The sequence below is a fragment of the Acanthaster planci genome, linkage group LG18, assembly GCF_054643075.1.
Source record: "Acanthaster planci isolate LZ-2023a linkage group LG18, COTS_SCS, whole genome shotgun sequence".
NCBI classification, from domain to species: Eukaryota; Metazoa; Echinodermata; class Asteroidea; order Valvatida; family Acanthasteridae; genus Acanthaster; species Acanthaster planci.
The window spans coordinates 9,545,055-9,569,374 of record NC_141794.1 but is presented as its reverse complement, the minus strand read 5'-3'; the positions used below and the strand labels follow the sequence as shown (position 1 = coordinate 9,569,374).

General features: G+C 40.2%; 1 protein-coding gene across 4 annotated transcripts; it reads left to right on the top strand.

Annotated features, from left to right (window-relative positions):
- Positions 1-1,517: 1,517 nt before the first annotated feature.
- On the top strand, positions 1,518-23,159 carry LOC110988605 (uncharacterized). 4 transcript variants are annotated; one of them, XM_087148744.1, is made up of 24 exons: positions 1,538-1,626; positions 1,924-1,948; positions 2,866-3,360; positions 3,952-4,113; positions 5,383-5,544; positions 6,039-6,207; positions 7,378-7,604; positions 7,917-8,048; positions 8,637-8,765; positions 9,469-9,663; positions 10,409-10,552; positions 10,934-11,074; positions 12,059-12,209; positions 12,898-13,159; positions 14,499-14,754; positions 15,201-15,404; positions 16,494-16,673; positions 17,177-17,271; positions 18,246-18,320; positions 18,870-19,022; positions 19,655-19,756; positions 20,378-20,480; positions 20,940-21,085; positions 22,390-23,159. In XM_087148744.1, exons 3-24 carry the CDS (start codon positions 2,878-2,880, stop codon positions 22,631-22,633), a joined length of 3,915 nt encoding a protein of 1,304 aa, XP_087004870.1. In that variant the 5' UTR covers positions 1,538-1,626; positions 1,924-1,948; positions 2,866-2,877; the 3' UTR covers positions 22,634-23,159. The 4 variants fall into 4 exon arrangements, with proteins under 4 accessions (XP_087004868.1, XP_087004869.1, XP_087004870.1 ...); XM_087148741.1 differs by having other exon boundaries at positions 2,827-3,360; XM_087148742.1 differs by lacking the exon at positions 1,924-1,948 and having other exon boundaries at positions 1,518-1,626; positions 2,827-3,360.
- The last annotated feature ends 1,161 nt before the right edge of the window (positions 23,160-24,320 follow it).

Sequence of the window (24,320 nt, the reverse complement as noted above, 5' to 3'; positions counted from 1 at the left end):
AAAACTGATGGCGCTCTGGTTGAAGCCGTTTGAGTGTAGTGCACATGGTAGAGCCCAATCGGAAACTTTGGAAAATAATTGGCATTCAGGATATTGTTAACGCGCGTCTAATTAACACTGACATTATTTTTATACACTAATCTATTATTAGTGAACCCCAAGTTACAGTCTTTAGCTTGTTGAGATAGAGAACAAGCAAGGAGAGTGTTACAGTAAACAAAATTTTAAATAAGGCCTGGTAATGAGGTCATTAGTGCACGTGCTGCACCTTGAGTCTAAATACCACAAGAGGGCCCTATTTCCCGAGGCCGAAAGCGTAAGTGGGAGAGGTTTTTGGTCACCCCCTCAAGCGCTTACAATGTCTTGACGCGCATGCATCCAGGTAACGCTGATGTAAACGTGGCGTACAGCTAGCATTTCTATAGTCCTTCCCCATTTTTCTCCCTTTTCAAACGCTAATGAGTGCATTTGTTGGAAAGGCCGAAAGTTTCGTCAAAATCTCCCTTCATTTTTTCTCACCACGCCTGAAAAGTGTGTGTATGGGGGAGGACTCAATGGCCCATCCTCCCTGCTCAACTTAAAAAACTAAAAAAGATCCATCCTCCAGGAATTACTTGCTCCTAGCATCAAGACATCAAGCGTAACGGCGGAGTAATTTCCGGAGTACAGTGCCTGGTCGGGCATTACGCTTCATTGTTTGACTGGCATAGCGCCTTCACATGCTGAAAGCAGTGAGCAGCAACTAAAAAAATGACTCTAATAGGGAACCTAAAACCGTCAATGGTTGAATTACAGTTCAGTTATCAGAACCCTGAAACTAAAACTGTATGCATCTTTTACATTTTAGAAAGACGTGTGATACAAAACACACATGGACTGGCATAATTCAATTACCTGGACTTGTTCAGACCCCACTCAGGCCTGTGAATGACCAGAAAGGGTCCAAATGTTTTCCTTCTCTAATTTCTGAGCATGAGGGGGACATGGACCTAGGGGTGCCCCAATGGCCCCCATTAATTACGCAACTGTTCAAAATTTAATTTTGAATTAAATGTAATCAACTTACAGTTGACACAAAAGAGGAGCTGTGGTGTTGAATAGATTTTTAAGATATAAAGATCAAATGAACTAAAGACAGGTGATGACCTAGTGTTACAAATAGAGGGACAGAAACAAGTAATATTCGACGCTGTCATTTCTGTACTCCTAAAGAATAAAGGGTGGTTTCCTAAACTTCCCTGTTCAATAAAACAATGAGAGTTGTTTTATATGTCATCAGCAAGCTCACAAATTGTAAAGTATTCAACCAAGACAAAATAAGATTAGCAACAACAAATTACTATTTTATAAAGGGAAAATTATGCTTGAAAAAATGATGCTACGATTTGTTCCAGAGAGCTAGCTATTTTCTGACTGTTTCAATCAGAGCGTCAGAACGCGTACAGTATAGAATTGCGCCCTCTTTTGTGCGTAAACAACTGAAGCGCTTTGATTGGTTAATAGTTTTCTAAGCAATTAAAAACTCAGACAAAAGGTGGCGCTTTACTGATGTTTACATTCTGTACGACAAGCGCAGAGCCGAGACGAAGTTCTGCTAAGTTTTAACCCAAAGAAACGTCGAAGAAGGTATTTTTAAAACAGATTTATTTATAGAAAAGTGTGATACTTCGATATGCCCTTGATATGCAGTTTGTTTTAGGAATTCCTGGCGAATAAGAATTTTAAAAGAACGTTAGCTTGGTAGTCAAATCCTCTGACGGAGTGGGTGGTTCAAGTACAGAGCATGTGTATTGTGTTGAAAGCGATTGGGGTGACTTGATGCATTATTGTTTAGACGGGGTCATAACGCTATCTGATTTTTGAATGGAGCTTTTGGGGTAAACGTAAATAATACTTTTACACCAATTCCGTCTGTTCATTCAGGTTTTCCTGTGAGAGCAACCATGAGGTAGGCTTACCTAGTCTGGGTTTTGAAACATGAGAGTTGAGACTGTGATTTTTTGAAAAATCAGGATTTTTTACACACCAATCTCTTGTTTCCACCCACTGATGATTGCACTGTTTACTGCTGACCACAATACGCATATATTTGGCCAGTGGTCAAGCGTACTTCACATGTCTGTCCGACCAGAGGCCCAGCGCATGCGTAATGTAAAACACAAATGGTGTGATTGTCGTTGGATGGAAACGAGTCACACGGAGTACAGTTGGTGAATCACTCAAGTGTTTGTTTGCCATAGAACTTCACATTTTATTCAGTATGCAGCTCGGCTAAGCTTCATCATTTCTGTCACTTTCTATTACAGGCTGCTTTCTGTTCCTAAAATTATTTAAAGATACGGTTCTGTTTGACATGTAATACATCAATAAAATTTTTGTCACCTTTTTAGGGGGGTGAGAACAAATGGGACAGCTTCTCATTGAAATCATAATTTTTACTAAGTTTTGTCTGTACTCTAAAATGTAGATAATCCTTAAAGAAAATCACAGCTTGCTCGGCTGGGAGTGGACCCCACAACTTCCTCCTTTACTAGTGCATGCATCCTCATGCAAACACCACATTAACGCCAATGATAAAATAGTGTTTACTATATATGTCTATTAATTTATTCAGGATTTCTTTTTTCAAAACAATTGGAGGGGCATGGTTATTTCCTGCCTTCAAATTACACGACCACTGATTTGTGTATAAATGGAAGAAATGCTAACCATAGGTTCATGCAGTCAAATTGTGAGGTCAGATCAAGTTGAACATATTTCAACTGAATCACATATTACTGCAAAGGTTTCATTTCATTTTCGCTTTGTTGTCACACTCACTTGAAGTATGAACCGTCTTTAAGTCAGCTGACGATTGTTCTGAAGGTTCTACCAGGGATGAGCACAGAAAGTGGTCCTCGCATTGTGAAGCTATGTGCTGCAACAAACAATAGCAGCACTGACGATATGGCATCTACGACATCCACAACGACTGACGGTGACAATGACCCTCCGACCTTTGACCGTTGGTGCCGCACCGGGACCTCCTCCCCTCGAGATGACACAGACCACACCTCCCTGGTGGTGGAAGCCTCCAGTTCCTCTCGTTCTTTGGGTGACCTGCCTCGCGGGTGCGCCCTGACGATGGACCTACCCAATATCCTGGGTCCCTTGTCCCCACCCAGTGGCTCCGCGGTTCCCCTCCTGAACTTCATGGAAGAGTCTGCCACTGAATTGAGCCAAATGCAAGGAAAGATTGTTCAGGATGATTCCAGGGTGCATGGCAAGGGAAAAACCACGGACAAGAAAAGTGATGGCTCATCTAGTATAGAGCTCAGTGCATCCTCTTCAAACCAAATGGAGATTCTGAACAGTCTGCAGGTAAACAAGAGCTGAAGATCTAAATCTACATTATAGATTGCTGTAAAGTTGAAGGTTGTTGCAAGCCTGCATTGTCTCTCAAGATATACACCGTGTGACGTTGTATAATTTTCTTGTGCGGCAATGTTTGAAAGCCTGTAGGATCATTCTTCAAAAATACAGGAATTGAAACAAAATACAATCTTCAGAAAACTTTGACTGGCTTAGTGTGAGAATTTTAAAGCTTTGTAAATTTTATGCATAATTTATAAGAATCAGAATCTTTCTAGCGTGTGGCTTGTACATGTTTGTTACAGAGATACAGTGTGAAAACAGAAAGGAAAGCAAAGCAATTTTGCACATTCAAAGACAGCTTTTTCTCATCAAAATAGTGTCATGCGAGATGAGGAATTCCAGAACGTAGATGTAACATTCAAAACTTTCGACTTGGCAGATTTGAAAGCTTGTGGTGGTTACTTTTTAAACATGATGTGAGACAAGCAAAACATTGTCCTCATTCTGTATGTTGGAGGACGCTGACCAAAATGTCTAAACGTTTGATCAAACATGGGAAGAGTCTGTTTTGAAGGGGATTGATTTGGATTTCATCAGGCTGAGCTGGAGGAAACCAGGGCAGCCCTAGAACTGACCGAGAAGCAGCTGACGGAGAAGATGGAGCAGAACGATGAGGCAGCAGAGGAGATTGACAAAGCCTGGAGGATGGTCCGAGAGCTACAGACAGGCGGGATTGACCCGACCCAGCCAGGTCAAAAGGTCAGAGAGCTAACTACAATGAGAGTTCTTGTGCTAAAGATATCAAAACAGACTGAGTATAATCATTTAATAGAAAAGACACATACGCATTTTAAAAGGTTTACGCTAAAATGAGTGATTTCACAATGAATAACTGAAAAGTTTAAAGTGAGGTGATCTCATGACATGCAATGACCTATCACTTCAACCCATTTCATTACAGAATTTCAACAGGGCACTGAAAACAAATATCATTGTAGTCCCGTACTTTTGAAGTACTATTCTCTGCTAAATTCTTTGGAGGGAACAACGTTGAACAACATTGGCATTTGATGGTAGATACACTGTAAAATGATGTTTTTATGATGAAAGTACAGACAAATTACTTGGCCAAGTAATTTTCTCCTTAAAAATCTAATTTTACAAAATTGGGAGTGTCTGAATTCTTCAAATTTTTTTGTAAACTTTCCTTGCTGCATTTTCCATCCAGTGCCCATGTTTGTCAGTCTTTCTTCCCTCCTGACCAGTTGAGATTCTTGGTAGTACTCAAAAGTACTAAACAACAGCATGTTGCTAGTTAGTATGTGACCGGCTCTAGAAAAATGGGTAATAGGTTGCCAGATTCAGGTTATGAGTTTTTGATATGGCTGGATTTTGCACATCAAAAGCTACAATTTCATATATGAATGACCCCTGTGTTCCGGAGATGTATAGACATTTCAATATCCACATTTTTGGATTTGACAAAAAGCACTTTTCGAGAAAAAGCTCATTAAGTGTAGCGCTTGGAAACACAATGCTATACAGGATTTCCTACTGAATGAACAATGTTTCATATTTATTCATCAGTATCCATCTTTTTGGCCCCAAATCTGAAAATATAAATATTATTGTAGCTATTAAAGGAAAAAACTACATAATCTTATTTTTGAAGAAATTTTGCCCTCTCAAAATAGAACAGGCATTTACGTGTTTTGACATTAATTGCACGACTTATTACCCTTTTTTGCAGGGCAGGTCACATATGCTGTGTAGCCTCCGTTTCCAACGTTAAGATGGGGAAGGGGGAAGAAAGGGAGAAGGAAATGAACTTCCACTGAGGACTCCCCAGATTACTTCAGTGACATTTGGTCCCAAACAGTGTTCTGTAAATCTTTGAAGAACCCACAGTGGCCAAGATTGATTTTACAACAGACTACATGTATGTCCACTGAGCAATTCCATTGTACTGTGCGTGTCTTGAAATTTGTTTGAAACATTTGCCATCCACATTTCTGTCAATTCAAGCAGCACTCCGGGTTATTGCTGCACATCCTCCACAAGGTGGGATTGGAGGGCGGGCCCGAGAGTGCCTGGCTGAGCCAAGAGGGCCTCCAGAGGGCGCTCATCCATCTGTACATGACCAGGGAAGATGCGATCACGGAGAAGAAGCTTGCCCAGGACCAGCATAAGGTATGAGCCCTAACTGACCAAGAACAAAAGGGAATGTGAGGCAGGCTGTCAATGTGAGACACAGTGTGCCGGGGTTGAACAACAAAATTGGGATTTTTGGGGGTACGGCAGAAAAGGGAATAAGATTCTCTTATTGCATTTCAGTTTAACATTCCACTGACAAGTTACGCAGTTTTTTAAAATTCAAAGTCATCAAAATGTGACAAGAAGTAACTGTAAAATACTGAGAAAATGTATTTAACGTTTTTTTGGTGAAAATGAAAGATTTTTGTGAAAAAACGAAACGGTGAATGGGCCTAATCTAGTATCCCAATATTGTGAGTTCAGTCGAAGTGCCTTCATTCAAAAGTTCTTTGTCCAATGCCGTTGATCGATAAACAGAGATGGGATACTGTTGTATTGACCATAAGCATACATGAGGTCATACCTATGAGTGCGTTACACTGCCATTTTTAATGGACTATAATTTTATGTGAAATATTTTTTTCTTGAAGGAAACATCCAAACGATACCAGTCCCTGCAAGGTAAAATCCAGTGTGTCACCAACAGCTTGCAAGCTTTGCTAGGCAAGCCGCACGAGAACGGGGCCTTGACCTTTGACCTGGAGGTCGACCATGAGGAGGAAGCAACAGACAGGGGAGAGCTGTGCTTCACTTTGCTTGGTATGGCAATTAAGAGAAAAAAAAAATCATCGACTGTCTTAGGTAGAACAATTGTAACATGTTTTTTTCATGAAGGCACTCAAAATCTCGCCACTGTGGGTCAGTTGTGCCAAATTCTGATGTTGATTTCAACATATTGCATGACGAAATGCATTGTGCAAGGTGGTGGTACTTTACCATTTTTTTGTACAAAGCACTTGAACACATCTGACATCAAGAATGATTGCAACATTCGGTACATCTGTTGCCATCGGCTCAACCACGTTTAAATGTATTCATCGTTCCATGCTTAATGTCTTCATTGTACAACGCATTTGAACATACCTACATGAAATTTGCACTTTATAAATGAATAAATTATTGTTATTATTCAGAACCAGTTGTGTTTGTTTACAATCCATTTACTGTTTTATGACTGAAGCTAATTGTTGCTATAGATTAGTTCATTAAGGTCATCTATATTAAGAACATTCACTTATTTGAAAAAAACCAAAGGTTCTTTTCAAATACGTAAATGTTTGATCCATCTCTTAATTGAATGGAAGGTTACTGAATTATTTGAGTTTACAGAGCCTTAATTTGTGCTTCAGTAAGAAAGAAGGGTTTTCTTGCCGTCAGAAAAGTTTTTGCTTGCTTTAAAAAAACCAATTATGCAGTTTAATTTAACAGACTCCATCTTTTAATTAGGCCTTTAAGAAATAATGCTAAGAAGAAATCGAAAGTCATCACTTTTAACTATGTAATGATTTGTTTGAATGTAACATCAGATTGAAGTAAATATCAAAATTAAGAACCATGAATACCCTCCTTGCAACAGTGAATCTTACTCAAGGCTAGTCTTTCGAATATTCAATCACACATGTGATGATTTTCCCAATGAAACCTTATTAGTAAGCATCTCTGGTAACGAAATTCAAGGACTCCTCACAAGTCCCCAGGCACTGTGGCTCGCAAACCTGAAGAAACCTGTAGAGAGGAGACAATGAGAAGCAGTTACAGCTTTAGAGAGAGGAATATTTTGGGTATTAAAACCCATAAAGTTATAGGTAGGGGCCGAAACCCAATCTACATGTGAAGTAGACCAAGCCAGGAATGGACCCAGATTCCGCAGGAGTTGAAAGGCCAAGAAAGAAACCCGACGATCAAACTCCGCGTTTGTTTTCTTCCCAGAGAGGCTGAAGGCCAAGCTGCACTCCCAGGACTTACAGGAAACCCGCTGGCGGATGGTGACGGCCCAGCTACGCCGAGAGCTAGAGCAATCCAGGCAGCGCTGCGAGGCCAAGATGGACACCCTCCAGCAGGTGCAGGAAGAGTGCCGGGGATGGAAGGAGGAGGCGGAGTCAGAGAAAGCCAAAGGGCGGAAACAAGATCAGCTAATCAAGGCACTGACAGTCAAGGTGAGTTGTCTTGATCAGGCCAATTAATTTCTGTGACTCAATAAAGTCTGAGCCCAAATGAAAGCAGCATTTTTTAAAAGTTGCTTCACAATATTGTTTTCATTATCGTGAAACATTACACTAGAAAACACCGCATTCCACTGCCTCTGCAGAAACATTTCTGTGAGATTAAAGCTTACGACCAGAAGTCGCCCATTCGTGTTACTATTGACCAGGTTATCACAATGTCTGTCACAATTTCAACAAAACCCTTAACGGATGTTGCTTAGAACCCACAAACTGCTTACATGTTTGACTTCAACCTGTCTGCAGATGTCCGAATGCAACAAAGAGACGGAAAGATCTCAGCAAGTCCACACTGAGCTGGAGGGTCGCATCTCCAAACTGTCAGAGCAGCTCCACAAAACCATCAAGGAGCATGAACAAAACAGATGCCAGCAGAAGGTCACAGATCAGTCGTTCACTAATATGTAGACCCTTTCCTATAACAACATTTTATAGGCATTGCAGAAATGTGGCCTATATATATACCCCCATACATGATAGTCATCGCTGACCAAATCGTCATCAGACAGACATGTGCTATATGCAACCAGTGAGTTTGTTTTCATGGAGCAGAAATTTCAGTCTACATCAATGCGACTGCATTCTGCATCTCATTGTGCGGTTGGCTCTTTAAAGTTCAATTATAAAAAGGAATATTCCATGTGGCTCTGAAGAGGCCTGTGTACCACAGAAACGGTGGTGAGGGTTGGTTCAGGAAAACATGAGGCAGAAATGTTGATCAAATTTCAATCTCTGATTGTACTTGACATGAAAAGGAAATTTTGTGAAATTTGTGAAAGGGAAAACAGTGTGATTGACTGGTATTTGCTTAAATTTAAGAGAGGGGACCTGGCTGGCATCCCCAGGCCCCTGTCCAGTTTTAAACTGGCTTTAAAGTTTGGAACTGGCTAATCACATTTAAGATCTGCGCATAATGCAGTTGTGACTCTCAGATTAAGTTGACGTTTGGTTTTTAATTCAATCTAGGCGAATTCACTGGAGGAACAACTGAAAATTGCCAAAACCACCTGCAATGAATTGTGGGAACAACAGCAAAAGATTGCCTGCCAGTTATCTGTCAAGACAGTAGAGCTGGAGCAGCTTCGATCCAACGGGGTGAGAAATCCATAGGCTCATTTTATGAAAGACTGTTCAAGGTAATCTGCTTCGAGCAGAGGCATTCCCTTATGGGTTGAAAAGAGCCGTGTTAGCCAGGAGTGCTCATTTTGTTGGTAGCATTTGCGACCGTAACACGTGCATTTTTCTTGTTCAATCTCCTTTCCTCTACTAGGGATTTTACTTGATATAGTCATGTCCACAGACAAAACTAGAATCTCATTCATTCATTCCGTAAAAAAAAAATAGCAAATAGTGTATGACCCAGAGGTTACCACGGAAAGGCCTTTTTTGCAGTGCATTGTGGAAAATGGTAGACTAATTCTATTTGTTGGCTGCACTTGGGAAAGTTAAACTATTTCAAATGACTGTTTGCCAGGGGAAAAGGTTTGTTGGTTTGCTTTAAGCACGAGTAGTACTTTTTTTTTAATCCTTGCTTTTTCTATTGTGGAGAAAAAGTTCCAATCTATCAAAAAAGGTTCATTTAAATGTACTGATTACGCTCAAAGGCATATGAAGGAAAGGTGGCCAAGCTTTGCAGACCATAAACTGGAAACAGTGACCTCTATGTAGCAACCTCTTGGTGGTATACTGCATTGCGAATCACCCCTGTCATTCCATATTCTCTTGATGAAAGAGTTCAGGTGCATTTAAGCCACTCTAGAATTTACAGCCAGGGAACTTCATGGCATTTCATTTGCAGTCAAATGGCACAGACAGGGTCCAAGCCAACTGTCCGATGAGCAAACCATCCACAATCCACGATCCACTGATCAGCAGCAACGCAATGGAGGATATCCACCAGCAGTTTGACAGGTACATGGCCTTAGCAGAAGAACTGGAAGCGGAACTGCAGAAATCCTATCAACTAAGGAACACCAGACTAGCTAGTATAGAGGTACATTCAATTGCAATCAATAACATTTTATTGCCTCTTCTTGAGAGCTGTAATTAAACTTTGTCATTCATAGGAAGCAGGGAGAGAGATTTTAAAGAGAGATTTTGAAGGAAATCTTATTTTGGTTCTTTTACTGCAACTGTAGTGATTGACAAAAGACTGTAAGGGGAGGCCATTTTCAATTTCACAGTGCATTGCGGGAAAATGTTTACATATTAAAATGAAATCTTCTGTTTTAATGAGAAATCGGCATCTTTTCAGGAGGCGAGTGAGCTCGGTTGGATTTTGTCTTGTGTGAAAACTTTAGGTTTTGTGCTTTTGGGGTTTTGTTTTGGAAGCAAGTATCCACAGCTTAACAGCCTGTAAATTATTACAGAATGTTTCAAAAATAGGATCAGCATTTTTGATTTATGCCATGAAGCAGAGGTTTGGAGGTTTACACAAAGAGATTGGATAAGCACACTTAACTGTTTTGACAATACGAATGATGTTGGAAGACTTTACAGTACTTAAGTTCCCGTTTTCATAAGACAAAAAGTCATTTTAAATCAGTAAGTCAACCAGAAATGCTGATAGTTGTAAGCTGATTGTCATCAACATTAGTTCATGAAACAAACATTTGTAGCATAAGGCTCCAGACATAGTTAGGAGAGCCAAGCTTGACCTTAAACATATCAATATTTGAAATTTCTGACAGAAAGTGTATGGAATTCAAATATACACATTTGTGACCCATTCACTACAGGCAACATGTCTGAAAGAAAGGGTAGAACTGTCCAAGGAACGTGAGGCTTTCAGGGAAGGACAAAAGCAGCAGGAGATGACTCGGCAAAAGTTGGATGAGGAAAGACGATTGCAGGACGAACGTGTTCAGAAAATGACCCAATCTGTAAGCCAGCTGTTCTAGCCCTGTGGGCACATTTGTTGGAATTGAACAGTGCCCTGACTTGGCTCAATGTTTGCTTTGAGGTTGTAGAGGCATTTTGACCTAGCCAATGTTTGCCTTGAGGTTTGAGAGGCATTTTGGCCTAGTTTTACAGTTGATTGTAAATCCAGGGGTTTATGTCTAGGTGCAATGTTCTTAAGCAAGCCATTTTACCCAAATTTGCCTTCAGTCAACCACATGATCATGAGTGGGTCCTGGCATTTTGCTGTGGAGTATCAAATGCCATGGATTGGCATTCCTTCATGGAAAAAAAAAGATATTCTCAGAGTTTCATGCCAAAGAAATACGTGGTAAACAATATTTTCTGGTGTTCCTTTCTTATAGTTATTGGAAGTGACACAGGACCGTGGTCATTTGACATCTGACCTGACCCAGTCCCAGAAAGAAGCTGAAGGGTTCAGAAGACAGTTAGTGGGTGCAGCCACTGCCTTGGAGTACGAGAAACAAGCTAAGGAGGTAGTACAGGTAAGTCCATGCATCAACTGGCCCGGCAGATTTGCAACATTAATACCATGTTATCAAAATTTTTTACAATAAAGTGTGTTTTTTGACTCCCACAAAATAATTTGATCCATAGTCTTTGACAAGATTGACAAAAATGTGTAACCAATGTAAAATCTAAACAAAACTACTTTGCCCACAAATCAGCAGGGCAAAATATTTAATAACAAAAATTTGGTTTGAAGGATATTCCCTTTATTGTCAGCAGCGGTGGCAGAATGATTTTAAATTGGGGTGGCCAGTTGTGAAAACACCAGGCTGATCCATTAATAGGCTGGTCCATTAAGCCGCACCCCATTGTAGGAAAATGGGGGGCATGTCCCCCAGTCAAAAAAGTATTGGGGGGCAATAGCCCCCCCTGGCATCGCTGCTTCCGCTGCTAGTGATTATCACTGGGTCCCTTTCGATTGGCCACCAGTTACATAAGGTATAGTCCTCTTAGGACACAGTGTATTTGTACACATTGAGTTGAAAATGCATACCGTTTGCTCACATGAGCTAAATTAAGTTTGTAATTTTTACGAGTAAGCAACAGAAACACACAGATTTGGAGCACTTTCCATTGATGAACCACTTACTAAGCCTTTGAAATGAGTTCATTAGGTATTTAAAAAATGCAAGGTTATTTGAGAACGAAGCACATGAGTTTGAATGTGGTTAGCACTTGTGAGTTGGCATATGACCATGCTGATAGGGCCGATCTGGTGCTTATGTATTGCTGATTGTGAATTTGACCTCAGACACGCTTCATTTTGGGCATGCGCAGTTAGAATACTGAACTGGTTTATTCTGTCCTTTGAAATCATTTGTTTGACTTATATTTGCTCTAGTCTCTGTTTGTGGTCACATGATACATAAACTTGGCTGTGATTAGCTACCGTATGTAAATGGTGATAAACTCTTATTTACTCTCATCACAGAGCTAATGTTGTATCATTCTTGATTCAGGAAAAGTTTGACAAGTCTGAGGAGCAGCTGGCCCATTTACAACACCAGCTGGCAGAACTCCAACAGGACCACCAGCTAACCAATCAGAGATTGGCTGAGGCTCAAAGACAGACAGCTTTCCTCCAATCAGAGCGGGAGAAATATAAAGAGGGTCAGTTGTTTAGTTCTGTCTTGTGCTGGACATTTCACCTCATCTAGGCTGCTGATCTGGAGTTGTACTAAACCAAAACAGATATTTCCAGAGCAACTTTAGCTAGGTTAAATTTACTTTTGGTTTGAACCACTTACTGGTCAGTGTTATGCCTCAGTGAACTTGTTGAAGGCAAAGTGTTATAGTTTTCGCTCAAATATACCAACTTTTGAAACAGACACTGTAAAAATAGTCTTTTGTAAAGTTGGAAGTTACAAATGCTGACCCATGTGATGTTTCTTACAGCATTGCCGCTGTTGTCACATTCTGAGATGATTTTAAGAGAGTAACATTTGCTAGAGACATGGCCCAAGGCTGTTCAATTGAGGGCTTCTAAGCTTAAACCTTGGTGGACTGTATAGTTTGATGCGTACCAACATTGCGAATCACTCATGTTTTGGAATGAGTGTGAAGATATACACATAGAGAAACTACCACTTGTTAAAAAGATCATTCATGCTTATACCTGCCACAGACAATTTCTGCCTGTTTGCACCATCTAGTGTGAACTGGTTTAGACAAACTTCATAAATCTCTTCAATTAATATTCCATCAACATTGAAATGAAAAATGGTGCTACCTTCTGCAAGCATATGGAAGATAAACAACCAACGTTTCTCAGTTTTGTATTTCCTGAATATTTTTGCAGACTGTTTAACGGTTTCGGCAGAATTGAAAAAGACAACTGATGCACTGCAGGCCCTGGAACAGCATACCTCGGTTACCATGGCAACCCGTGAGCTGGAAGCCAATGCAAAGTTGACAGAGAAGGCCATTTGGAATTCCGACCTGGCCAGGAGACTAGAGGCAGTGACTGAGGAGTGCAGTGAAGCCAGTGAGAGAGTCAAGTGCTTGGAGGGAGAGTTGGGAGATTACAGCCAGACCAAGGCTAACCTGGAGACGGCAAAGAGGTGATTTTTTTTTTCTCCAAAACCCGTGACACGTGATTTTGTTTGAAAAAGTAACTCTATCAGAGCTGAGGGAAAGGGGGTGGAATCTGCTCTCATTGATGACTGTTCTTCCAGCATTGTCCCAGTGCACTTCCTTCTGCACCGAGCCCTTGGGACTTTTACCTGTATCTTGCAATTATTTGACACCAATTTTGTGAAAATCAAAGATACCATACCGGCCAAATGCCAATTTTTAAAGACTTGTTAGCCAAGTCTGTCACCTTTTTCCACTGATGTGTATGTAGACCTGGGCCAAGGACGTGAGATGCAAATGACCGTAAACAACAAAAACTTTATGTTGAAGTTAATTGAAACTTTAGAGATGTACTTGTAACAATTGCTTGTAGTGGCATGCCAAAGTTTGAAAAAGATCAAGATGTACGTGAGATGATGTGAAAAACCCTTGGTTTTAAAATAGCAGAAAAATTGCTGAGTCATAGCCTGGAGCCCATGCATAGCAACAACGATTTCAACACACTTATTATGACTGAAGTCACCTTCAAAAGCACGCTTTTATGTGCTTAACGTTCGCAGTGTATTGAAAATGTATGTATGCAAAGTCACTCCATCAAACACAAAATGGCTACAAAGTGAGGTTTGAGGTATTTTAAATTTTATCAAAACATTTACACGTATGCATCCAAAGCTTCAATGTTCACGTACATGCTTGAAAAAAAATTTTTTGTACTCCAGTAATTCAGCGTAGTTACGTAAAGTGCATCAGTCTGGTGAACTGGGTGTGGTCAGCCAAGAAAACTTTGATGTTCTGCTGTCACACGTTTTTTTGGATGTCACATCATGATATTCATAACAAGGCCAAGATGCAACAAAGAAGCACTCATTTGGGCTCTCAAATAACAGGCTCTAAAAATTGTGTTTAGTCAGACCTGTCCAAGAGACACGGAGCTCATCGGGTTATTATACATTTCATCAGCCCTTGGTAGGATTTCCATTCCAGCTACACCGTGCCACAATTTTGTTGGAATAAAATCTCACGGTGTGAACCCATACTTTATAGTCTATTATCACAATTTCTTTCATAAGTCCCTCCACAAGCCAAGTCACAACTCTTGTAACAGGACCAGTGGTAAGTGGCGCTGTGAACAAAGACTGAGGAATTCTTGTGCCACAGTTCATTTGAATGGCTTGTGACTTTTCTGAAGACTGCTTGACTTGTGATGGACTGGGGCGATTTGCGATGGACTCGAATACAATACTCATTTACACAAATATCATTTTACTATTAAAGTGATTTTTTAAAAAAACAACACGAGCCTTGTGTTTGCTGTGAATCTGATAGCTGCTGTAAACAGTTACAATCTCAAGAGGCTGAGCTGCAAGACAACTTGTCAGCCTGCCAGTCATCCTTGCAAGAATTAAGGGCACAGAAAGAGCAGCAAGAGGCAGACCTGGAAACCACACAGGAGGAGCTCAACAGCGCCCTCGCAGGGCAGAATGCCCTCAGGAAGAAGTTGAGGAAGCAGAAGGCGGGCTCAGAGAGTGCCCTCAAGAGCCTGGAGGAGGAGAAGGATGTCCTGACCAATAAGCTCACAGAGGTGGGAACTTTCCTATGAATATGCATGGTTTGACTCCTGATGAAGAAAGCTACGTAGTTGAACAAAGCTTTACGTGGGTGCTTTTAACACATTTTGTTTGTTTGAAAGAAAAATCACGTGACATACAATGAAACTTAATAAGAGCAAGTTGATGGAAATGAAATTGACCTACTCTTGACTTTTAATTTTCATTTCAAATTTTCCGGGGCAAGTGATTCAAATTTTGTGAAATTTCACTTATGATTGCAATCAGGACTGATAACAGTGAAAAGAAATTAGAGGTTGTAATGAGTATGCTAATCGATCAGGTATTTTTTATAGAAAACAAAAAAATCTGTGATACAAGTAAGAAATGATATAAGTATGCTCGGACTGAACCCAAGAGGTTCAGCAGCTACATTTCTCAAACACGGAATTTTGGAATAATATTAGCGGTAATTTTGCAGGCCAGCAAGAATCTGACCAACATTCAGCAGCAGCTAAAGTCGGCCCTGGATGCCAGACTGCATCTCCTACAGGAGAAGCACACGCTGAGCGAAGCCTGCAACGCACTGGAGGAACAGAGCAAGCTGGGCCAAGAGGAGCTACAGAGGGCGCTCTGCAAGGCCGACAACCTTGCTCAGCAGTTGGACGAAGAGAAAGAGACCAAGGTACAGGTTAGACGTAAGTCACGGCATGCACGGCCCCCCCTGTTTGATGGAAACAGAAAACAGACTAGCACAAGTGGTGAAGTTACAACACTCACAACAAGAAAAATGCAGATGGCAAGGCCAGGGCACCTTCGCCATCTGTCCGAAATGCTTTCCTTTGCATTTCCATAACTATTTGGTAGAGAAATTCTCGTGTATAATGTATACATGTAGAGAAAAGTAATCAAATAAAAATGCAGATTTTCTCACATCTGTTGTTTTGACTATGCGACCATAGACACATCATGAAAATATGAGCAATTTAGGCGCTGAGGCAGGCAACTTTGTGCAAGCAGATTGCCCCGTTTTTGGACGGCATCAGTTGAATTTCATGTCACAAAGGATAAGATTTTGCTGGATATAAACTCAAAACTGTGGGAAAGTAAACAGTCAATTCGTCTGAGGTTCAAATTAACTCGAGACTGATGGTTGTGTTTATTTTGCCAAATGACTTATTTAAAAACTTGCGATTTCCCTGTTTCTCACTTCAAAAGAAAAAGATATTAAGCAGGCATGTCACTCCTAATTGAGGCCAAATATGTTTGTAACAACAATATTCAGATCATTTTGTTTGTTTCAGAAAACTTTCTGAAAATTATTCTACAAATGCCATGGTGTGTATTTGTTTTCCAGTGCCACATGCCTCCTCCTTATAGCTGCCTATGCACAGCAGTGGGGCATATTAAACAGACAATGGAACTAGAGATCTGAAAGCTTCTGCCGGGGGCTGATTTCAAAGCGCTGCTTAAGAGAAAAACTTGTTCAAGTGTGAAAAACCTTGCTTGACAAATCAGTTTACCAGCCAAAACTTCTTGTGATGTACATTGCTTTGGAATGATATTTACCTGTCTCTTGGTTAGCATGACAATGACATAAAGTTTGAGCTGGTAACCTTTGTTTATTAAGCAAGATTTTTTCGTGCTTAAGCACATTGTATCTGTGCTTAAGCAGCTCTATGAAATTGGCCCCAGGTCCATTTATGAAATCTTTGGAGTATTGTTTAAAACAAAAAGTAAGAATGTCTAAATGTGGATGTTTTTGGGTATACAGAAAGAGTTGCGAGATCAGTTAAATGAATCTACAGCACGCTTTACATCAATGGAGACTGCTCTCAAGGAGGAAAGGTCAAAGGTTGCCACCCTCTTAACGGAAATATTTGCACTGAGGGACACCTCGCGTGCTCACAAGACTCAAATTGTGGAGCTGACTGGCCAGGTACAAGACCTGCAGGTAGGTTTTTGGAAAGATGACTGTCATCGGTTGATATTCAAGCAAAATGACCTGCATTTCTCATTGGTTAAAAAGTTTCAAAATGTATACTTTCTCATAAATATTGACTTGTAAGTGCATGGCAGTATTCTGTATTCACTTATGTTAACTTTTGAGGATGTTTAGAATTAAAAAGGGTCCCATATTACAGATTACCCTGACAGGAATGAATAAAATTGATTCATTAATTGTCATGAGTTTATTTTATGATTAATGCCACTGTTCCCAGTTTATTTTCACAGGCGTGAATATTATGGGGACCAACTTTTCCATTTATATTGTTTCCGTTCCTTCACAAATCTGTCACTTTTTCCAAATGTTGCCAGAAAAAAAGGAGTGATGGAAAATAATCCAGTGGAATTTAATGTCTGTCCGATTGTCGGCTCTCATTTTCGCTGTTCAGTTGTTGGCCGTAAACGGTTCGAATGGTGTGGGTTCTCTTATATGTGGGTTTTTTATGACAGATGGAGCTTCAATCAACAAAGCACACACGTGAGCTTCAGTACAGCAAGCTGATGTCATCTACAGAGACAACGATATCACAACTGGAGAAGACATGGTGGGTGTGACATAAATGACCAACTGTATATTGAAAGTATGAGATATCTGGCTGACCTTCAATACAGTACCCCAGCGTTGAAGTTATCATTGCACCTGCTCTGGCTTTCACGGTTGTGGAATCTATTAATTCTAAAGCTGTGCCTCTGCCAATGTCTCTACTTAAACATGATTATTGCACAGTCTGAAACCTTAGTTGTGTGATGTACAAGGTGGCCCCCCCCCAAACGCCCGAGCTATCTTATGCCCCTAACTATTGGTATGTGTGGATGGGGAATCTTCTTAGGAGGAGAATGACACCTTGATCAGTTGATTTGGTTCAGTAGTTTTGAGTGTGAAGCCTTTTATGTAAAGCAAGGTCTAGGGGTTCCAGCGATCAAGTTTAGTGGAAGTGATTCCAATAATCATTCACTGGTTATTGAGGAGGGGGAAGGGTGATTATAACAAAGATGATAAACAAATGCTTCTCTAAACAAAATTAGAACCTTTATTTGTAAACTTAACACTTTCCAGAAAATTTAACATAATTAACGTGCCACATTTTGATCAATTTTCAATATTATGACCTTGCTTCACAAAAATGGCTCTACCGCCATAACCACTCCCCCTTTTAGGGTGTTCTTGGTGTCATGCTTCCTCTAAGAAGATTCTTTATCCATCCATACCTAGGCTTTAGGGTGAAAAATAGCTGAAGTATGCTCAAGCTTTTTGGGGGGGCCACCCTGTATACTTTGGCAAAAGCAAACATTCCTCGCTGACTTGCGGCACAGAATAACAAGGAAAAAGGTTCTTTGCTTGTAACTAAAAATATGGAACTCTTCAAAAGAAAATCTATGGTAAGCAGCTGAAATTCTGATTCACATATGCACGTAGTCAGCCTAACTCACATGCAATATGGCAGCTTCCTTAATTAGGGTTTTGATTGAGTGACAAGACATTTTAATGACTAACCTTTTCACGATGTTCAACCTGAAGTGATAGCCAAGAAGAGCAACTGAAAGAATTTAGCAACGAGAAGTGGAAACTGCAGGCTGAATGCAATCTCCTCAAGTAAGTTGGGCAGACATGTATCCAGCGTCATCTTCCTAATGGGTTTGCAATATTTTCTTACAAACATACAGGGCATCATTAAGACCCTCACATTTTGAAAATTTATGTCTACCATCAAATATTGGGCAAAATGTTATACAAACTACAGTGTATTTATTTTCTTTTTAAAGGTTTTCAACAGTTCAAGACTGTCTCCAAGTAAAAATCCTTTAGATTGCATCCAGATCTCACAGTATACATAACATTAATGTTTTTAAATCTCATGGTCACAAATTTATAAAAGTACTCACTTAGACTTGGCCTGCATGAAGGTTGAGTCCCTTTTTCAAAGTCCACGATCTATATTTACTGAAAAAAATTCCACATTGAACCCTCCTTAACTCTACTCCTACATTTGTGGCAAATGCGACAAGCTGGCCTTCAAAATGTGTCAGCATCCAGAAATAAGTACTCATCCTCTGAAAAGGACTGTTCTCGGTGGGGGGGGGGTGTTTCTCACGGATGGCAAACAAACTGAAGTGCAGCGCTGCTTTCAATATTGCGTTCTAGCAATGCTTTCTCCAAGAGCAAGGCCGACTATAACCGTGCTCTGGTAGCTCTCCACAAGGCCGAGATGAAAGAGAAGGAAATGCTAGGGGTCATCCACCAGCTTGAAGGACAGCTTGATGTGGAGAAGAACGTTCAAGATCAACTCAGCAAAAGGTCTGTAGCCAGTCATATATTTGGCTGACCTCTAGCTTGGTCTAGCAAATCACCAAGCAGTAGCTAGTTGTATTCATTCTGTGTAAGAACTGTGCACTTCTGTACTGTTTGGATGAACCTGAAATTGAACATACCATATGGGTTCACTGGTTCACAGACACACGCCCTCTATCATGAAACTTCCCCAACCAGTTTTCAACCAAAATGATTGGTGCAAACTGCAAACGTCTAAAGCATCTATGCTTCTAGATACAAATGCAGTTTACCTGAACATTGCAAAACTGGTATTTACCCTAACAGTCCTCAATCCTCCAACAGGTAAAGGCTACAAGACTGCTATTGTTAATATTGATCAGGTCTGTAAGTTAAGTTAAATGCATTACAAATTTGCCTTTTCAAAACATCCCCCCCAAAATATCTGCGACTCCAGTGATGTGAGAAGAGGTGCTTCATCACTTGGTAGTCGGTAGTTGACCCGGAAGAGTCTTGTAATGTCCCGCACTCTCTAGTGGATCAGTTTAAAACCAGTCACATACCCAAAACACACTGTCTTGCTTTTGGTAAGTCTATATATAGGACCAATTTATAGCAATTTCACTGAAAAGGACCTGTGTCTCTTGATGTTGTAACAGCTGTGAGAGCCAGGAAGCTGAGCTGAAGAAACTGAGAAAACTGACGAAGGATAAAGAGCAAGATATGGAACAGCTGAAACACACCGTGGAATGTAATACAAAGTGAGTTTTTCTATGCAACATGTTACCACTGGATCTGCTGCACTTGGACACAATACTTGTCTCATTCATTCCCAATTCTTTACAACCAATTAATTTCTTCTTTTTTTTGTAGATTTGTCTTAAAATTGAAGGATTAGGCAAAACCCAAGGGACACATGACCTACAGGGTCCTCGTCCCTTGAAAGATTGTGGACAAAGAATGTGACGTTGGTTTTCTGAACAGAGAATTTTTTTTAAGGTAATCAGGATGGATAAGCCCTGAAAGAACCAGTTTTCCTCCACGTATTTAAGCCTCTAAGCATGGATGTTATTCATAACCACACTGATTAGGGTTTTATGCTGCTCAAAAAAACTCTTGTAAGTTTTAATGTCAAGACAGTACATATAATTACAGTGACCAAAACCTGAGGCTAACTTACACATCACACACTGCCTCTGGTTTCAAACGTTAAACTTTATGACGAAGCAAACAGGTGTAACTGCTGCAAATTAATGCCAGATTTACCCGAGTTCTAAGCTGAGCACAAAGTACGAAGCGACCATGATGTTTTGATGCCAGAATAGAATTCCCATAATAGAATGGATGGAATTTTTGTGTTTTTTCTACTTGTGTACTTATAGAATTGAGCTTCAGCACATCAAGGCAGAACTCACCCGGGAAATTATTAACAAAATTGAAACCTCTCCACAGAAAGAACACCAGAACTACACAGACCAATCAAAGGTCAGGTTTGAGCTTTCAGCATTTTAAAACTCATACGTAAAAATGAAATCACAGTAACAAAGTCTGGTCAATTTGTTTCGAGCGTGGTTCTTAAACTAATCAATTCTTTATGCAAACAGCTGGAAAAAGGGTTGGATATATGCATCCAAGGAATTTTATCGGTCAAGTTAGTGGAGAAAACTTGCAAGATCATCAGTTTAATAAATTCTTCAATTGAGCTGAGGAGCTGGGAAGACATTGTGACCTTCACTATTTCATTCCAAAATTTTTCATGACAAGATCATCACATAAATAATTGACCAGTATACTTGCAAAATATAATTATCAAAAGAAACCATAAAGGTTTTCAGATAGAGAATCTGACAAAACGTCAATACAGCGAGTTTTGAAACAATTGCTATAAAGTTGTAAATAAAGAAAGGCATTAATTGAATTGTCTGTTTGGAAATGATTGCGCAGGATCAGGTCTTAGAACTGCAAGCTCAGTTGTCCAAGATGGAAGGGCTCCGATCTGTGGACAAGCTAACAATAACATCGCTGACAGAAGATCTTAACAAACTGCAGCAGCTTCTGGCTAAGCAAAAGGGAACCTTAATTAAACGCAAGTGAGTACAGACCATGTGACAGCTGTTTACCAAAATTATGCACTTTGGTTTAAGATATCACATACCCATTATGATCATCACAAGAAATACCATTCCAAGCAATATTCTAAAGTATTCGAGTAGAAGATCAAAGAAACAAGACAGTTTTGGTCATACAGTACTCTTTATCGATACAAATAACACTAGCGACGTCAAACATCAAGCTCACCATAGGCTTTGTGTAACTATATAATCCTAAAAGAATGGTTAACACTCAATCAAATTTCCCAAGTGACAAGAGAAAGCAAAAAGGTCTACTAATGTGCGAAAAATATGTAAGAATAAGAAAAAAAGAAATCTGACTCTTCTCAGACTTAGCAAGTCTAATTGAAGATGGAATCTCTCTATTGCCAAAACCTTCAGTAACAAAAGTGTCGTAATGTGGGCGGTTTTGAGCCTCAACTCGGCCATAAATTCTTGTCACCACATGTCAAGATCTCTGATGACAAAGGAGCACAGAAAGTTACTTCAGCCTGCATAGTGGAGCCTAGCCTGGCACTTGCCTGTAATCCAAAGAAATAAATAAGAAGAGATTATATCACGTGCCTCCATCTTAAGAAGGCAAAGAAAAAATAAGAGCTCAGAGAAATATAACTCATAGATAAAGGGACACCTCTCGTGCATTGTAAAGAGTTGTAATTGTCACCATTGTGCGATGGTTACAGGTAGTGGGGCGGTCATGTCATGACTCAAGCCTTGCCGTGTTTTGGTGCACTTTGAGGCAAATGAAGATATTGTCAGTATAGACAGAATTACAAAACAATTAGGCAAAGCTCAAAAATTGTATCCATCAGATTTGGGTTACAGCCAGAATTTTCTTGCCACATACTGTATGGTACTAAGAACTCACTCCCTCTGTTGTGCTTAGTAAAAATTACAACATATATCTGCTAAACAACCATAGGTAGGTCTTGAATATTCCAATTTCCGGTATACATACTTTTCCCCAAAGCGCTTTCATTGCCAATGATAGTTCAGGGTGGTGGTCGGGACCCTTAATATGACCATATGGCAACTGTCTCTCCAACCAGCATGTATGTGGGCGCAATCAGTAGATCTGTGTTATTGCTTGATGATGCTGTACTAACTATCTGTAAGTAATTTTACCTTCCGAACATTGGATTTTCTTTCTAATTCTGGATTTTGGAAAATCGTTTCAAGAGAAGAAAGCAAAGTTTTAGACTTTATACAAGATAGTAATTGCGTCATTATCCCGACGGACAGTTTCATGAAAATGTTGATGTCACTCATGCATTCCACTATAGATCTCACACTAAACCACGCAGAGACGACATCAAAGCAGCTCTTGCAAAAGCCCATGTGAGAGCGCTCTCCATGAGCATGGCCGACAACTACCCCACCGCACAAGTAGAGTCGCCGCTCTTCGACAGCACGGATTGGTTTGAACTCGGCAAGTCATCGACTGTCAAGAAAAAGCCCAGTTACGGCTGTTGGGAGACTAAATCCTCGGACTCCATAGCAACGAGTAGTGACGAATATTCATCTTGAAGAATTGATATGTATAGAAAGCGTGGATGTCAAGTTCTCATGGCTAAGAAAGCCTTCTGACGTAACTTACAGTAGGCAATCACGAATTCTGCAAACACATGTCCCGACATGGGAAAATGGTAGAAAAATGATCCTCCACTGCAGCATATGGAGGTGTTTTTCCTGGTTCACATAGTATTGGCAAGAACAGTAGGTCCAGCATTCACGTGATTTCGTGGTCACATAGTTTACCCGTAAAGTAACAGTGGTTGGTATCACAAAATGTTCTTTCGTTTCATTGTTTTGCGAAATAAAAGGACAAAATGAATTTTATACGCTCGGTATGTTTTAATGCTGAATGAAAAAGACTTTCAACTATTTCGCCAAATTTGGGTACAATAATTTGAAAGGCAAATTAAACTTTCAGGTGTAAGCAAACTCAACCTCGTGCTATGTGTCGCAACCAGCAGTTTGACGGTACTATTGTACAGCTGTTGTGATTGTTGAAAATATTTACTTCAATAAAACATTCAGATTTACTCAAGAAGGTCAAATAGCGGCAAAATACTTATTCGAGTTGAAGAATTGGCAATTATATGGTATAAAACCTATTAATGCATTTATTACATTTGTTTTGAGTTCGGCTGAACACACACACGTTATAAGAGAATTTAAACGACATTATTCCTCGTATTAATTTGACCTCACTGTAAATATTTTTGAATGACCTAAATTCATCGGGCACTTCAATTTCTGCAGGCATTGAAGAAGGCTTTGATTTTCCGTTTTTAATTGAGGACTGAGTGTTGACATAATGAAACTGAGTTGGAGGGTTTTGTGAACGTCATCAGGGATAATCGAAACATGTTCCCAGAGCTATGGCTGCCTTTGTTTTCAGCACGATCCGCATAGAGGCCTATATCCCACGGGGAAGACAGAAAACGAGCTCGAGAGAACAGATTTGAATGCAGTCTCAGTGTGTACGAACAAACCCCCGTGCACGTGTGCGCACCCGGAACCGTGTATGAAATCTTACTGTGTCCATGGTTCAACTGTTGGCGCTCCATGGACCTTTTTTTCACCCACGTGACTGGATTGCGCTAAATGTAAACAATACCACCACGTGTGGACCGCCTTGGCCACGGTGATCGCATATATTCCTACGGGCAGCTTCAACCACGTGCAGGCGCACGTGCCAACGCTGCAGCTTGACTATATAGTTCATCTTGAAACATCAAGCTGGTTCAGTGCCGTATCAGTGTTATCGAAGGCAGGTAGCCACCGTCCAGTAAAATCGAGTATGACATCATGGTCATTTTGTTTTAAATGCAGCGCACAGGTTAGCTTTTAAATTGTCAACATGATCCAAGGCATGCATAACCTCTCTCAACTTTTTTTTTAATTGCTATCAGTTTTTTGTTGACACCCCAGTTTGCCAGAGGGAAACACTATTAAAGGGAGAACAGTGGATGTTAATTTATCACCCTGGGTGTTAAACTGTGTGTAGTCCCAATAACACTCAGGGTATTCGTTACACATTTTTTTTTTAAAGATTATACATTTCGGTTAAACGACCATTGATGGAAGAATTGATGGAAAGGATGTTCAGTGCGGCAGGTAGCTGCCAACAGTGAAATTAAAGCATAACGCAATGGCCGTTTTTTACATGTACATGTGTACATGTCCGTTTGTTTTTAATCAGTCAGCA

Coding starts and splice junctions, on each gene's coding strand:
- LOC110988605 (XM_087148742.1), top strand. CDS start 2,878: ATGAGCACAGAAAGTGGTCCTCGCATTGTGAAGCTATGTGCTGCAACA. Junction 5,545..6,038: donor TTGCCCAGGACCAGCATAAG/GTATGAGCCCTA, acceptor TTTTTCTTGAAG/GAAACATCCAAACGATACCA. Junction 13,160..14,498: donor AACCTGGAGACGGCAAAGAG/GTGATTTTTTTT, acceptor TGAATCTGATAG/CTGCTGTAAACAGTTACAAT.